Source organism: Anomaloglossus baeobatrachus, chromosome 4, assembly GCF_048569485.1.
Source record: "Anomaloglossus baeobatrachus isolate aAnoBae1 chromosome 4, aAnoBae1.hap1, whole genome shotgun sequence".
Classification (NCBI taxonomy): Eukaryota; Metazoa; Chordata; class Amphibia; order Anura; family Aromobatidae; genus Anomaloglossus; species Anomaloglossus baeobatrachus.
This window is the reverse complement of record NC_134356.1, coordinates 127891397-127909504: the sequence shown is the minus strand read 5'-3', so window position 1 is coordinate 127909504 and position 18108 is coordinate 127891397. Positions and strand designations below refer to the sequence as shown.

The following is an 18108-nucleotide window of genomic DNA, read 5'->3' as shown; positions in this document are numbered from 1 at the left end:
GTCCCTGACACATGCTATACATTATATGTCCCTAACACATTCTATACATTATATAATGCCCCTGACACATGCTATACATCATATAATGTCACTGACACATGCTATACATCATATAATGTCCCTGACACATTCTCTACATCATATAATGTCCCTGACACATTCTAGACATTATATAATGCCCCTGACACATGCTATACATCATATAATGTCCCTGACACATTCTCTACATCATATAATGTCCCTGACACATGCTATACATCATATAATGTCCCTGACACATGCTATACATCATATAATGTCCCTGACACATGGTATACATCATATAATGTGCCTGACACATGCAATACATCATATAATGTCCCTGACACATGCTATACATTATATGTCCCTAACACATTCTATACATTATATAATGCCCCTGACACATGCTATACATCATATAATGTCACTGACACATGCTATACATCATATAATGTCCCTGACACATGCTATACATCATATAATGTCCCTGACACATGCTATACATCATATAATGTCCCTGACACATGGTATACATCATATAATGTGCCTGACACATGCAATACATCATATAATGTCCCTGACACATGCTATACATTATATGTCCCTAACACATTCTATACATTATATAATGCCCCTGACACATGCAATACATCATATAATGTCCCTGACACATGCTATACATCATATAATGTCCCTGACACATGCTATACATCATATAATGTCCCTGACACATGCTATACATCATATAATGTCCCTGACACATGGTATACATCATATAATGTGCCTGACACATGCAATACATCATATAATGTCCCTGACACATGCTATACATTATATGTCCCTAACACATTCTATACATTATATAATGCCCCTGACACATGCTATACATCATATAATGTCACTGACACATGCTATACATCATATAATGTCCCTGACACATTCTCTACATCATATAATGTCCCTGACACATTCTAGACATTATATAATGCCCCTGACACATGCTATACATCATATAATGTCCCTGACACATTCTCTACATCATATAATGTCCCTGACACATGCTATACATCATATAATGTCCCTGACACATGCTATACATCATATAATGTCCCTGACACATGGTATACATCATATAATGTGCCTGACACATGCAATACATCATATAATGTCCCTGACACATGCTATACATTATATGTCCCTAACACATTCTATACATTATATAATGCCCCTGACACATGCTATACATCATATAATGTCACTGACACATGCTATACATCATATAATGTCCCTGACACATTCTAGACATTATATAATGCCCCTGACACATGCTATACATCATATAATGTCCCTGACACATTCTATACATTATATAATGTCCCTGACACATTCTATACATTATATAATGTCCCTGACACATTCTATACATCATATAATGTCCCTGACACATTCTCTACATCATATAATGTCCCTGACACATTCTCTACATCATATGTCCCTGACACATTCTATACATTATATAATGTCCCTGACACATTCTCTACATCATATAATGTCCCTGACACATTCTCTACATCATATGTCCCTGACACATTCTATACATTATATAATGTCCCTGACACATTCTCTACATCATATAATGTCCCTGACACATTCTCTACATCATATAATGTCCCTGACACATTCTCTACATCATATGTCCCTGACACATTCTATACATTATATAATGTCCCTGACACATTCTATACATCATATAATGTCCCTGACACATTCTCTACATCATATAATGTCCCTGACACATTCTCTACATCATATAATGTCCCTGACACATTCTCTACATCATATGTCCCTGACACATTCTATACATCATATAATGTCCCTGACACATTCTATACATCATATAATGTCCCTGACACATTCTATACATCATATAATGTCCCTGACACATGCAATACATCATATAATGTCCCTGACACATTCTGTACATCCATATGTCGTCACTAATACTATACATCCATATACTACACTCTATAATAAGCATGGCACACAAGCCGAGGAGACAGCGCTGTTTATTATGCCTCGTGCTCTGCGGGGGGAGGGGTCAGGGAGTCTGGGACTTCCCCTGTCTTCACTCAGTTTCTAAACAGCCTGATTTCCCCGAAATGATGCTTGGCTGTGGCATCTCCAGCGTCCAATAGGGGCGCCCTCTCCTCCCAGGGCGGGTTTACTCAGCAATATACCTGGAGCATCAGCAGCGCTGGCGATACAGAGCCGCACACTGCCTGCGACAGTGCCAGTGCTCCCAGTGCCAGTGCTCCCACTACCCCGTCCCAGAACCAGTGCTCCCAGTACCAGCTCTGGTCCACTCAGGATTAACCTTCTGCATTCCACGGCGGTGCTGCACGGAGGACTAGCCTCAGGTAATGTAGGAGCAGACTTCTTCTATATTTCTCTATGGGGGTTAATAGTGCTGGGAAAGTTGTGCAGTGTGCACGGAGCCTGCAGCTCGCGGCTCTGGAGAATTCTCCTGTGGTCTCTATACCACCATTATGCATATGCTGGTGTCCGGAACTTGATGGACACTTCTCATTCATACACAGCTTCCTTGTCATTGATTTTCCATGATTGTGCGCACACTTTACATACATGGGGTAGGTCGCTGCCCGCATGTGGCTGTCTCCTGCAGAAGGGGTCGGCAGACATTGCTCTGTCCTGTACGAACACAAGGAAGTTCCTGTCAAAAAAACAAAGCAGAGCAATGAAGTGGGCGGGGAGCTGCAGTGCGTGCGAGCTGCCACTAGGTGGCGGGGCTTCATCATTACATGTGTACAACAGGCTCATTACAGAACGTGCCGCCGATACAGGGGGCTGCTGCGCTCCCGGCACCGACCAGCAGGGGCAGCAACAGAGGCTGCCGGCCGCGGAACGATATGTACTCATACAGATGTGTGTGTATACATACTGTGTGCAAGAAAAAACGTGTGTGTGTGTGTGTATGTATATATATATATATATATATATATATATATATATATATATATATATATATATATATATATATATATATATATATATATATAAAATCATACATTTGTGTGTGTGTACTTTACACATTCACTGCAGGGAAAAAACATGCATGTGTATATATATAATATTTATTCTGTTATACACTTGGTGTGTGTATATATATATACTCATACATTTGTGCATGTGTACATGTTTACTGTTTGCAGGGAAGAATACATGCATGTGCACCGTATTTATTTTATCCAGCTATGCGTATCATATAATCCTCTATTTGCTCTAGATAGGTGTATGTAGATAGTGCTGCATTGCTCTAATAGGAAGTCAGTAGAAACTGTTGCATATTTCTTAGGTGCTTTCCAGCGGTAAGGAGTCAGCGTGCCCAGTAGTCGTCCTGTGAGAGGACCGCGCCTGGTGCAGCTGCCGCCTCGTGCCGTGGATCCAGTGTAACTGGCAGACCTGTTGTCATTGGATCATATTTCAGAGCTGCCCTAATAATAGAGGGCAGAGATCTGCCATGAATTTGCCCTGGTCACTGAGCAGGATGTGTGTGATCATTCTGTAAGAGTTGTATTCAGCGAATAATAAGATGCTTCATGACAGAGGGTTCTGGGCTGCATTACTTGCAAGACTTCTAGGAATTTCTGTGACTTTCCTTGAGCTGTGAGGATCTCTGCAGATAATGGCGCCATTCACATTAATGGCAGTTTTCCAATTGTGCCAGAGTCCAGATCGTGAGCTATAGGGGATGGCGTGATCCAGGTTTTGTGCAGAGAATAAATAAGTGGCAAGCGGAAACGATATTTGTAGCAATCTCGTGCTGAAGCCTTCATGATTAATGTGCAATGTAGAAACCTTCATGTGAGGGAAACATAATTCTAAGTGTGACCTGTTGTGTTTCCACAGGAAAATGCCTGTCACCCGTTTAAGGATGAGACCTTGGCTCGAAAAACAGATCGCATCCAAGACGATTCCCGGCCTTTCCTGGATGAACGAGGTACGATTTCCTGCAGACTCTTGTCCTCCTCTCCCATATCTGATCTGCGCTGTTTGCTCACTGGAATTGTACTGACATTTTACTGCAGTTTCAAACTTTGATTTCTGCAGGAGGAAGGGATTTTCCAGATTCCCTGGAAGCATGCTGCCCGTCACGGCTGGGATATTGAAAAGGACGCCTGCCTTTTCCGTAGCTGGGCTATGCATACCGGTACGTTTGAATGGGCATGTTTACCGGGGTATCATGTGTATGGGCTTCTGTTCTCCCATAGTGGGAATAAGGTCTTGTTTGGAGTTACCGAAATTAAAAATATCCATTCACTACTTCATTACATTGACAAATGCATTCTATAGTGACGTTTTAGGGATTAATAATTTTAGCTGGAGTTTGTCTTCTTTGGTCACTTGTATTCACATAGTGAAGGCTGATTGTGAATGGGCAAACTTTCATGGCCTCCATTTGGACTTGTGTAACGTTACAGAAGTTGTCACAAGTTCATAAATTGGTAAAATTGCAAAAAACTGGTAAAAACAAGCAAATTTTTAAATTTCCCTATTAGAAATCCTCTCTGTTCTCACGAATGGAAGGCTTTATAATATTGTAGTGTACAGCTCGTTGCTTAGGTTACCGGCCACCTTGCAGTCCCAGCCCGGCTGGTCACCTAGGCACATGCTCTCTGCTTTGCAGCCTGCTTGTGCTGCAGGATCCGGCCAGATTCATTCTCCTATACTGCGGAGGCAATGCTGTCCCCGCCAGTGGCATGGCAGAGCTCTGTGTTGGGTCAGTGGCGCCACAGTGGCGCTGGTGTGAACTGTCACCCCTTTAACATAAAGGATATGGAAACCTTTAGGAGTAAGGCTGGTTTCACACTACGTTTATTTAACATCCGTCCTTAACGTTATTTTAGCGGAAAAGCGGATCCAGTGCAAATGCGTTTTCATTTCAATGCATTTGCAATGGACTCGCGTTAACATCCGTTCACCTGCGTTTGCCTGCGTTATAGTGAGGATCCAGTGACTTGCAGTTTTTTAACATGTTTCAAAAACGCTACTTGTAGCGTTTTTGAGCTCCGTCCAAATACTGCAAATTGCTGGATCCTGACTATAACGCACGCAAACGCAGGTGAACGCTGGCGTGCTGATAGACAGGATCCTGCTTTTGTACTGAGCATGCCCAGAAAGTACTGAGCATGCCCAGAACCAGTCTCGCGTGATCTGTCTATCTCTCTACTCCCTCCCTCACCCCCTCTCTCTCTATCTGTCTTTCCCCCTTCCTCCCTCCCTCCCTCTCCCCCACCTGAGAGCTGCGGACACTCGTAACCAAGGTAAATATCGTGTAACCACTTATCTTAGTTACCCGATGTTTACGTTGGTTACGTGTGCAGACAGCCCGCCTCCTAGCAGCTGCAGACACTCGTAACCAAGATAAATATCGGGTATCCAAGGCCGATGTTTACCTTGGTTACCAGCGTCTGCAGCTGTCAGAAGCCTCCTCCCAGTCTAGTTCCCCTCACTCCCGATCACATGACTCCAATGCCCGCCCCTAAACATCCAGTGCAGGATCCTGCAAAATAACATATGCGTTTGCATACGTTATTTGCTGTAAAAGCAGGATCCGTACTTCCGCTAAAAAAACGTTTTCAGCGGATGTTAAAAAGACGTAGTGTGAAACTAGCCTAAATATGTCAGAGAAACATCATATGTGGGAATTTGAGAAAGTATGGGGGCTGGAATTTAATAGGACTAATAGACTCCCACCCCTCCCCCCCTTGTTCGCTGGATTAGAGAATGTGACACAAGTTACCAATGCCAATTGACATGTCGATTATATTACAGTATGATTGCTGTTAACTACACCTGAGTTCAACTATTAAAGTATTTATTTTTTTCTTATAGGAAAGTTTAAAGTTGGTGAGAAGGAACCCGATGCCAAGACCTGGAAAGCAAACTTCCGCTGCGCAATGAATTCCCTGCCTGATATTAAAGAAGTGAGGGATCGAAGTGTATATAAAGGGTCCAGTGCGGTGAGAGTCTACCAGATGCTGCCCGCTCAAGTGAAGATGGATAAAAAAGGTAAGACTGAGGACCTGACGGCTGTAGGGCGCATGGCATTATATAGAGTAGTATAGTGACAACCATCTAATAGGAAGCAGCTTCCACTGCTTAAAGCCGCATACACACATGCCATTTTTTTGCCATTTCTTGCTTTGTGTTTTTGAAGTGGCTGCAAAATATATAATTACATGTCCTCCTTTTATATGTCCTGTTCCTCTTGAATACTGTAATTCTATATTATACCATAGATAAAGATTAACATAAATGAGTTTATTATGCCATTTTCTCACTTTCCTACACGTCAGTGAGTATAATAGTAAATCTGCTGACCATAAAAATGAATGTTTATGTGGAAGTGTCACTTATAGCCACCAGCCTTCATAGCAATAATTACTGGTTGCTATCAGTCACTGCTCATGTTGTTTTGTGCACTGGTTATTGTGTGTAATATGGTTGTGATGACTTAAGTTTTGTGTTTCCTTTACAGAACGCAAGTCTAAATCCTTGAAGGACTCCAAGAGCAGACCAAAGAAAAAGGTACGAGCTCTGCAATAGCCAGAGATACCCGTCCATGGTGTATACATACTTCTGGGTAACATATACTTACCCCTTTATTTTGCAGGGTGAGAGCTCATCTGCAGATGAGGTGGAACAAGCTGTAAAGAGCTGTCAGCTCCCCGACGACCACAACGGCTACACAGCAAATCTATATCCGACACAGGAAATCGACATCGCAAACACAGAAATTCTAGGTAGCTGCAAAGTCACTTGTCTCCTCGTACAGATGATGTTTGTATCTGTGGTAGAAAGAAACAGACAGCATTTAGTAATACAATCTGAGATCTAGTCACAACACAACAACATGCTCTGTACTCGAATCAAGTAGATGGAACGCTTGAATGGGCTTAACCTAAATAACAAGCATAATATGGAAGTCAATGGGAAACTGAGCATTTTTCCAGACTCCCCTAACAGGAGGGCTAGAGTTGACATCCCTCGATCGAGTACCAAGCATCTCGAGCTCCCTGTTACTCAATAGTCGGGCCGAGCACACTCACTCATAACTAGTCGCAATCCGTTCATTGAGGCTATGTAAATATGTCGTTTTCTGACACATCAGGAAGTAGAGTCTAGAAAAACCCCAGTGGCCAGTATGAACATTGCAACATTTATACTATACACATACATACGTGTGTGTGTGTATGTATGTATAATATATATATATATATATATATATATATATATATATATATATATATGAGAGAGCGAGCAAGTCTTTTTTGAAAATTGCATTTGTGACAAGATTAATTTTAAATAAGTCATTTTCTGATGATATCCTCCTGTATGAGCTAAACCTAGTGCTAGTCACATGCACACAAGGTACAGAGATAGAGTGTGTGTGTGTGTGTGTATATATATATATAATGTGTATGTGTGTGTATATGTATATGTGTATATATATATAATATATATAACCAGCTGTTCATGCATCTTACATGTATTATAACATTCCTTATTCAGGAAGCCAAGAGAGCTGTAGGCGTTGTATAGACAATCCTTTTAAGAAGGCTTAATAGAATAATAAAAGACAATGACTGTAGGACTGTGGTGTGTGTAGATAAGATGTTATTAATTTTTATATTTTTAAGACTCAAGCTGATTATTGTGTGAATATCTCTTGCAGACATGAATGAATGTGAAGTTTCCAGCAGTGTACTTGAATTGAAAGATTTTATCGATATGCCCTTGCCTGACAGCACAAACGATATGTACAATCTACAGGTGTCGCCCATCTCCTCTGATGGTAATTATTAAATTTCTTACTTTCTGCTCGTAAATATAGCTAATATTTATATCACTGGCATTGATAGATCTTGGACTTTCAAATTCGGCTTAATTCATAGAGTTGTAACTGTATGACACTGTAAGCATAGGTACACATTGCTAATGTACCGCTTGTCAGGTCACCACTCAGGAGGTACATGCCTGACAGTGGCCAGTCAGAATGGATGCCGAGGCATTGTGCCGCCTGTCAGGTGTACACACTCAGGAGGTACGCACCTGACAGTGGCCAGTCAGAATGGATGCCGAGGCATTGTGCCGCCTGTCAGGCGTACACACTCAGGAGGTACGCACCTGACAGTGGCCAGTCAGAATGGATGCCGAGGCATTGTGCCGCCTGTCAGGCGTACACACTCAGGGAGGTACGTGCCTGACAGTGGCCAGTCAGAATGGATGCCGAGGCATTGTGCCGCCTGTCAGGTGTACACACTTAGGAGGTACGCACCTGACAGTGGCCAGTCAGAATGAATGCCGAGGCAGTCACCCACATAAGGACCTACTGTAAAGAAAGGTATACTGCACGGTATATATTTTTTTGCTGTGGTCCTCTGTATAGGAAAGTGCAATATGCTGCCTTTTCTTACAGAGTTAAACAATCTGTGTATACAAGTGCATACCTGACAGACAAAGTCCGAAAGAAGACAGTTTTGGCCTCTTTTTTTTGTGATTGGCAGTCTATGGCAGGAAAGCTCTCGTCGTATACTGTAGTTGGTGCATAGATGCAATGCGCACCTAGTCTTGCAGCAGTTGTTTGCAGTAAATATAGTAGTATTTCTTAGTATTAATATTTTGTCTATCCTGTTTTTATAGTTGAGGATGATGAAGCTGCCACTGATGAGCTTTTTAAGGTAAGAGAAACGTATTGTGTAGGTAGTTCACACTTTGCAAATGTCAAAATCTTTTTATTACTACATATATATAGTCTCTTACTAATATGTGTTACTCTTTAATGACAGATGTTAGACCCCACTGTTTGGCAGCAGACAAATATAGACGGTAAAGGATATTTCACCAATCAATCTGGAAATCAGAATGCTTTTCTACAAGATTATGGCTATATATATGATGCCCTCAAGTCCTCAGGTATTTTCTCTTTATTCCATTACACCTTATACATTTCAAATGTAGGTTAGCTGTGGGTGGGGGGCTAGAAGGGTCATAGGGCGTCAGTCACCCCAAACCACTATTAAAGGGGTTGTCCACTACTAGGACAACTTCTGATTCCACATATTTCCCCCCGGTAAAAGAATAGCCTATACCAGGCACCATTCCAGCGCTGTTGTGGCTTGCAGTGTCGGAGCTCACATGGGGTTGTGATATCACGCGAGCCCTGCATCCAATCAGTGCCCACTTCCTTCTCCCCACCTCGGACTCAAGGAGCAATCACGCCTGAGGTTGCACTCACTTCCTGGTATTTGGTCCGAGGTGGGGAGAAGGAAGCTGGAGCTGATTAAACTGGGAGCTTATGTGATGCCGTGACACCGCAAGCCGCTGCAGCGTTAGAATGGTGCTAGCACTGGAGGTGAGTATAGACTTTATTATTTTACCTGGGGAAAACATGTGGAATCAGAAGGGGGTGTCCTAGTAGTGGAAAACCCCTTTAAAGTCCATTTTTAAATAAGGTACTTTGCCCCTATAAAATCATATCTTTGGTGTAATAAACATCGCCTTTGATGGGCATAAAAAGCAGTTTGTCTGATCTGGAAATTAGGTGTTTGGCGCACCCTTAGCGAGACCCAGGGCTTGGTGCACTCATTGCACCATTCTGCACTGAATTATCATGTCTGGTGCTTGCTTGGTCTTGGATCAATGTTGAGTGTCAGCATAATGTCTTATCTGTATTACTGCCACAAGCTCCTGTCCAACTACTAGTCTCAGGACCCGGGCCAGGACATGCTGTCATAATATGGACAAAAAATGCACACACTCCTGGGATTTAGTTTTCAGTCTGGAGGATACGTGCGTCCATGTGTTGTGCAGATAACACACGGCTTCAGGACTTCACTTTACCTGCTGTTAATAATAGATGAACATGATTACTGCAAACCCTGAGAACCAAGTAGACAGGAAGCCGGCAGCATCCACGGGAATATCCAAACCAGACAACCTGTATAAGAGTATATTTCTATGTCGCAAATTGGATCTTTTTCATTGTTTTGTATGAGGTTGTTACATAGAGTTTCACAGGCCCTATTCAGATGAATGATCAGTGGCTGAAACGTTTGCAACAAATCTGTCACATGACAAATTACCCTACACTAGCAGTATTCAGATTGAATAATATCTTGCTGTTTATTTTTATGAGCTTAACACCATAATTTTTTTTTTTTCAGAATATGAAGTCCGACTCACTACAGAAATGAAGCCAGCATGTGAATTTGGCCTGCATGTACTGACACCAGCGATTATGTGCTGAGTGTGAACATTACCCAGCTTACACAGACTGTATAAAGTGATGCTGATGTTTAGGTGTGTTTTGCTTTCACAAATAAGCCATAGACTGTGGTACTGTCATCGGGCAGATTGAGCCAGTGCAAAACACACATCTAAGCCTGTGGCTACTGAATCCTGCAATTGGACAAATGCACAGACGTGTGTTTTGGTTCATGTAGGCATCTCGAGAAGGATGGAGCTAAAGTTGCCTCTGAATCAAGTGTGCGTTTTCTTGGAACTATGAATCCGAAGAACATTTCACTACATTTCTTGTGGCTTTATGTTCCTAGTAGAAAGAGGAAACTGAACAGAAGTAGCACGTACAATGCCGCTATTAGAAAACACCATGCTGCTGCTCATTTCATGGCTGCCATTAAGGAGTGCAGTCACAACATGGATGTAGAAGGATAGCTTGTTTTCGAAGTCTGAGGGTCAGGTAGTAATTAAAGGGGGCACCTTCCAATATCGCCTCTAATTCTGCAGACAGAATGATATGCTGATCCCTAAAAGCTCAGGTGAAAGAATAGACGAGGAGTGATCATTGGGGGTTATAGCTATTTAGATGGTTAGTCGACGTATCCCAAACAATACAAATTAAGGATTTCAAATATAACGTTAAGATACATAGAGAACTATGGATGTCTCTATTGGAGCCCAGATATATGTTCACACTTGGCCTAGTTAAGATATTCCTATCAAGTTTACACTGAAACACAATAATTAGTACATTCGTTATAATTAACTGTGACATCCAAACGCCATTATATTCTACTAAATCAAAGGCAATCCGGCCATCGGCCTGCACAGTTTACAGAGAAATGGAAAGAGTATTGCATAGGAATATTTACACAGTTTGGTCATAACGGTGAACATTACAGTGTCAATGCGAAGGCTGACATATCCTATGTATTGCAAGGGGGGTTTTGTTTTTGTATATCTTATCTTTTAATTAAGAAAAGAAAAAAGACCTTCAGCTAATTTTGAATCCCAACAATGTAAATAGAAATAGTAACCCTCCATGATATATTCCTGTAGGTTACTTGCACTTTTTATGTAAATATTTTTAGGGCAAATGTATAATATCATTCAATGTAAATTTTTGTGGAAGTCCGCCGTGTTTTGTGAAAATAATGTATCAGGTGATTGCTGAGCAGAATCTGCTCCTATATTCCCTTAAGTAGGCAACATGGCTTTGTACATTATAAATGCATGTGTGCATATGTATTACATATGTGTTCAAGTATGTTAAATGTTAATACCATGTATTATTTTTTTTAACAATTTTTTTTGATGTAATAAATGTTTATATACATAATGGATGGGTATTTTATATATGTGTATTACAGGCTATTTTTGGTTTTGAAAAAAGAGCTAAACATTTTTGTCTCCAAGTGGAGCTATAAAGAGCACCTCTGAGCATTATTTTGTAAAGTAAAGACTTGGCTGTAATGGCACTGGCTGTAATACTGAATAAATTGATACCTTTGGTGAAGAGGACAAGACTCCAGTGTGCAGCCCGGCCCCCGTGCACTGTCTGGCCCCTGTGTACAGCCCGAACCCTGTGTACAGCCCGAACCCTGTGTACAGCCTGGCCCATGTGTACTGTCTGGCCCCTGTGTACAGCCCGGCCCCTGTGTACTGTCTGGCAACTGTGTATAGCCCAGCCCCTGTGTACTGTCTGGCCCCTGTGTACTGTCTGGCCCCTGTGTACTGTCTGGCACCTGTGTACAGCCTGGCCCGTGTACTGTCTGGCACCTGTGTACAGCCCGGCCCCTGTGTACTGTCTGGCCCCTGTGTACTGTCTGGCCCCTGTGTACTGTCTGGCCCCCGTGTACAGCCCGGCCCCCGTGTACAGCCCGGCCCCCGTGTACAGCCCGGCCCCCGTGTACAGCCCGGCCCCCGTGTACAGCCCGGCCCCCGTGTACAGCCCGGCCCCCGTGTACTGTCTGGCCCCCGTGTACTGTCTGGCCCCCGTGTACTGTCTGGCCCCCGTGTACAGCCCGGCCCCTGTGTATAGCCCAGCCCCTATGTACTGTCTGGCCCCTGTGTACTGTCTGGCCCCTGTGTACAGCCCGGCCCCTGTGTACTGTCTGGCACCTGTGTACTGTCTGGCCCCTGTGTACAGCCCGGCCCCTGTGTACTGTCTGGCACCTGTGTACAGCCCGGCCCCTGTGTACTGTCTGGCACCTGTGTACAGCCCGGCCCCTGTGTACAGCCCGGCCCCTGTGTACAGCCCGGCCCCCGTGTACTGTCTGGCCCCTGTGTACTGTCTGGCCCCTGTGTACAGCCCGGCCCCTGTGTATAGCCCAGCCCCTATGTACTGTCTGGCCCCTGTGTACAGCCCGGCCCCTGTGTACTGTCTGGCACCTGTGTACTGTCTGGCACCTGTGTACTGTCTGGCCCCTGTGTACAGCCCGGCCCCTGTGTACTGTCTGGCACCTGTGTACAGCCCGGCCCCTGTGTACTGTCTGGCACCTGTGTACTGTCTGGCCCCTGTGTACTGTCTGGCACCTGTGTACAGCCCGGCCCCTGTGTACTGTCTGGCCCCTGTGTACTGTCTGGCCCCTGTGTACTGTCTGGCCCCTGTGTACTGTCTGGCCCCTGTGTACTGTTTGGCCTCTGTGTACAGCCTGGCCCCTGTGTGCTGTCTGGCCCCTGTGTACTGTCTGGCCCCTGTGTACAGCCCGGCCCCTGTGTACAGCCCGGCCCCTGTGTACAGCCCGGCCCCTGTGTACAGCCCGGCCCCTGTGTACTGTCTGGCCCCTGTGTACAGCCCGGCCCCTGTGTACAGCCCGGCCCCTGTGTACTGTCTGGCCCCTGTGTACTGTCTGGCCCCTGTGTACAGCCCGGCCCCTGTGTACTGTCTGGCCCCTGTGTACTGTCTGGCCCCTGTGTACTGTCTGGCCCCTGTGTACTGTCTGGCCCCTGTGTACAGCCCGGCCCCTGTGTACTGAAATCTGTTTAGCAGAGAACTTCAAATAGTGTTTAAAGAAGAACCAAAAAGTGGATTTCTTCACCAAAGGTATCAGTATTACAACCATGTCTTTACATTACAAAAATTACATTATATTGCTTTTATATTTTTTACATGTGGGATTCACAAAAAAAAGGTATCAAAAATGCAATATACATTTTCATATTCACTTTTTACAGTTTGTAGAAGGAAAAATGCCACAAAGGGGTTAAAAAAACCCATGATTTTTGGAAAACAACGCGGCTTAACAGTATGAAAAACCACAGTGTATGGTTTACATTCAATATGTCCCTTTTAACTCCCAACAAATATTTAAAAAAAATGTACATTTCAGGGTTTTTTATCCCCTTAGTCTTCTGGCTTAAAAAAGACTTTTATACATGGCAATATTTTTGCCCAACTTGAAGTTGTGCCAACATTTATCGCCTTTTGGCATTTTCAGGCCAACTTTGCCCAGCTCCACCAAACTGGGCAGAGCTAGAGCCAGATGAGGGCAAAACGACATGATGCCACAGCTTGTCTAATTCATGGTGATCAATGATATACATTATGCAATAGGATTGGTGGCAAGGCACAAGAAGGTTCATGCTACTTTTCAGGTTCACCGGAAACATTAAGAGGCATACACTTCTTCATGAATAAGGTGGTTTGACTTGGAAGTTTTCAAAAGTTTTATGAAAAATTACATTTCAGTATTTTTTTTTTTTAGCTAAAGTTGGGAGTGGAATCATAAGGAATGGGAAGTTTAAAGGAAGATCTTTTACTTCTCCTAGTTTCTATATCCACTTCTGTGAAGTTACCAACTTTCTATACTTAGCAGTATTGAGTGAAAGCCACCAGCGGCTGGAGCTGCGCAAGAATGAGGATAAAGCAGCCGGCGAAGCAGCCTCAGAGAAGCGACCACCGTCATTTTCCTGAAGCGGCTTCGCCTGGGAAAACTCGGCGACTACAACGGAGTCATATAACATTAAGCTTGGTGCACACAAGGTTTTTAGAGCAGAAACTGCATGGAAACTCCAAATCCCATAACTCTTTAAAAACCTGGAGCTTGGCTCAGGTTCTGCTCCAGTAGAACATAAGGATAGTTTCAAATCCAGCTGGGAACTTAAATAGTATGTGCCAAATGAATAAAAGCACAATCTGTGTCATACACATCCTACTACAGCATGTTTTGTGTTTCCATTGTAAGATCCTTACACCAACAGTCACAGTGCTGGTCTGGAGATGATCTGCTGACTCATGACTGACAACTTGTAAGGGAGCCTGGATTTACAACCTGCAAGACCCCCACTGATCTCATAAATGAAGGCACAAAAGTACCTTTGGCAATCCTCCACAACGGGACTCAAGCAAACATAACTGTTGTAATGTAAGCTGGAGTATCACATGCAGAAGATAAGTGTAGGATCTACAACTAGCAATATGCCATCACTTCACATACTGGGAAAGCCGTCAGTTTTACTGCTGTCTTTGGAACCTATCCAGTCTATCACCATGACGGTTGTCACTTCATCAGCTTCTCAGTGACTGAAAACACACTACAACTTTCCTACTAAGGGACCAGCCTACACCACATTTATTGTCTGTTACATTGGAGATACAAGGGTCTCTATTTGAAGCTGCTAAAGTATTCCACTGTCCCACTGCTGAGGTCACCACAAGAATTCTTTGATACACGATCGTTTTTCCTGTAGTTCCACAATGCATGACATTGTTCATGGGACCCCCAGCTATGAATAGGTGATAACGTGCAGTCTTGGCACAATCTCTTAATTTGAAGGTCTTTGCACTTATAAAGAATGTCTGGTCTGACTAACATGAAAAATGTCATTTTTTATTTATAGCAATCTACTCAATGACAGGTCATGACAAGCAACCTTGTTCTTATGTAGAAACATAATTTTAAACTGCTGATTGTGGCTTGGGAGCCACATGTGATTCGTGGCCCCGTCATGTGTGGCTCACGGCTGTCTGACAGATTTCTGCATTAGCACCTGGTCTAGAATGTATATGTCTATGAATAGTAAAAAAAAACTATGCCAATATTTTGTAGAATACAGATTATTTATTTGTCCATATACAGTATAACATATTCATATCACTCTATACCAAATTCAGTGTAGAATGTTAAAAGGGAATCTGTCAGTAGGATCAGCCCTCCTAAGTCGTCTATAAGGGCATGCAAGACACAGGAAGCTGAATAAAATGATATCTTGATACCTGCGATCCAATGACTTATTCCAGAGATATCCACGTTTTTCTTAATACGTAAAGGAAATGTTAAAAGGAATCTGTCAGCAGGTTTTTACTAATTAATCTGAGAGCAGCATGATGTAGGGCACAAGAGCTTGATTCCAGGGATGTATCACTTATCAGGTTGTGTGTTGTAGTATCAATACAATCAGCATTTTATCTGCAATAGATAAACACTATAGACTAGAGCTGGTGTCACACACAGCGACAACGACAACGACGTCGCTGCTACGTCACCATTTTCTGTGACGTTGCAGCGACGTCCCGTCGCTGTCGCTGTGTGTGACATCCAGCAATGACCTGGCCCCTGCTGTGAGGTCGCCGGTCGTTGCTGAATGTCCAGCTTCATTTTTTGGTCGTCACTCTCCCGCTGTGACACACACATCGCTGTGTGTGACAGCGAGAGAGCGACGAAATGAAGCGAGCAGGAGCCGGCGTCTGGCAGCTGCGGTAAGCTGTAACCAGCGTAAACATCGGGTAACCAAGGGAAGACCTTTCCCTGGTTACCCGATATTTACCTTCATTACCAGCCTCCGCCCTTGCTGCCAGCGCCGGCTCCTGCTCTGTGCACTGTGACATGTGGCTGCAGAACACATCGGGTAATTAACCCGATGTATACTGTAGCAAGGAGAGCAAGGAGCCAGCGCTAAGTAGTGTGCGCGGCTCCCTGCTCTATGCACTGTGACATGTAGCTGCAGCACACATCGGGTTAATTAACCCGATGTGTACTGTACCTAGGAGAGCAAGGAGCCGGCGCTAAGCGCGGCTCCCTGCTCTCTGCACATGTAGCACAGCGACGTTATGATCACTGCTGCGTCGCTGTGTTTGACAGCTAAGCAGCGATCATAACAGCGACTTACAAGGTCGCTGTTACGTCACCGAAAATGGTGACGTAACAGCGACGTCGTTGTCGCTGTCGCTTAGTGTGAACCCAGCTTAGAGCTCCTGACAGGCAGACAGGCTAATCTGGCTAATCCGTGTAACCCCGCCCCATCGCTGCAGCTCGCTTACAATGCACAGTATACACAGGAAGCTGCCAGTCAGGGCTGTGGGCCTAGTTCTAAATGGTTTAAAGGGCTTGTCCCATGAAAGGTTTATTTTAATCAATATGCCTTGTAAGTTCCACAATTGGATGGGTTTTAATTTTTTTTTCCTGTGCCGAGATAATCTTATATATGTGTCCCTGCTATGCACTGTGTAATGGCAGTGTCTGACCGTACAGGGACATGGTCTGATCATACCACATCTCCTGAGCAGGGGAGGAAGTAATAAAGTATAGAGACATTACAGCACGGGATCACAAATAATTCTTTCTTTGATGTAAAATATATTTTTTAAAAAACAGGTAGGGAATTGCTTTACCTCACAAAAACAATCAACTGTGGTCCTGTGGTGTACTGTCTTTATAGTTTTTTACTTCCTCCCTTGCCCAGGAGATGTGGTATGGTCAGACCATGCCCCTGTAATGTCAGACACGGCCATTACACAGTACACAGCAGGGGAACATATGAGATTATCTCAGCACAGGAACATTTTATTAAACACATCCAATTGTGTAAATTATTATTATTCCAAGGTCTATTAATTATATTAACTTTGTTCATAGGAAAACTCCTTTAACTTTTAGCTCTACTACATCCACATCAGACAAAAAAAGTATTCTATGAAAACTACACCAGTAAGTGATAAGTGCTGGAATCAGGCTTTCTTGGCTTATGTTACGGTGCTATCAGATTATATAGCAAAAATCTGCTGACAGATTCATTTTAAGATCTATGGGCAGGCCAGACATAAATATCCCTAAAGGCTGCTTTACACGCTGTGACATCGCTAGTGATGTCGCTAGCGATCGCACCTGCCCCCTTCGTTTGTGCGTCATGGGCAAATCGCTGCCTGTGGCGAACAATATCACTAGGGCGCGTCACACATACTTACCTTCCTAACGACGTCGCTGTGGCCGCCGAACAACCTCTTGTTTAAGGGGGTGGTTCGTGCAGCGTCACAGCGACGTCAATCAGCAGACCGCCAATAGAAGAGGAGGGGCAGAGAGCAGCCGCATGAACGTCACTCCCACCTCGTTGCCAGAGGACACAGGAACACTGTTGTTCGTCGTTCCCGGGGTGTCACACGTAGTGATGTGTGCTACCTCAGGAACGACGAACAACCTGCGTCCAGCACGAGCAACGATATTTTGGAAATTAACAACGTGTCAACGATCAACGATTTGGTGAGTATTTGGGATCGTTAGCGGTCGCTCGTAAGTGTCACACGTAACGACGTCGCTAACGAGGCCGGATGTGCGTCACGAATTCCGTGACCCCAGCGATATCTCGTTAGCGATGTCGTTGCGTGTAGCGGCCTTTAGAATATGCCTCATTGGCTTATTTTATATGATACAGTAGAGGGCATTACCAGTGTGAGACATGTTATATATAAACCACAGCCACACCATGTTTTATCTAGATGCAATGTAAATAGAGGTACCATAAATAAACATGGCGAAATGTGGACCC

General features: G+C 43.8%; 1 protein-coding gene across 1 annotated transcript; it reads left to right on the top strand.

Annotated features, from left to right (window-relative positions):
• The first annotated feature begins 2253 nt into the window (after positions 1–2253).
• Positions 2254–11683, top strand: IRF1 (interferon regulatory factor 1). The gene is made up of 10 exons (XM_075342323.1): positions 2254–2438; positions 3949–4039; positions 4150–4249; positions 5935–6111; positions 6581–6630; positions 6716–6845; positions 7778–7897; positions 8746–8783; positions 8892–9018; positions 10269–11683. The coding sequence occupies exons 2-10, from the start codon at positions 3953–3955 to the stop codon at positions 10349–10351; spliced, it is 912 nt and encodes a 303-aa protein (XP_075198438.1). The 5' UTR covers positions 2254–2438; positions 3949–3952; the 3' UTR covers positions 10352–11683.
• The last annotated feature ends 6425 nt before the right edge of the window (positions 11684–18108 follow it).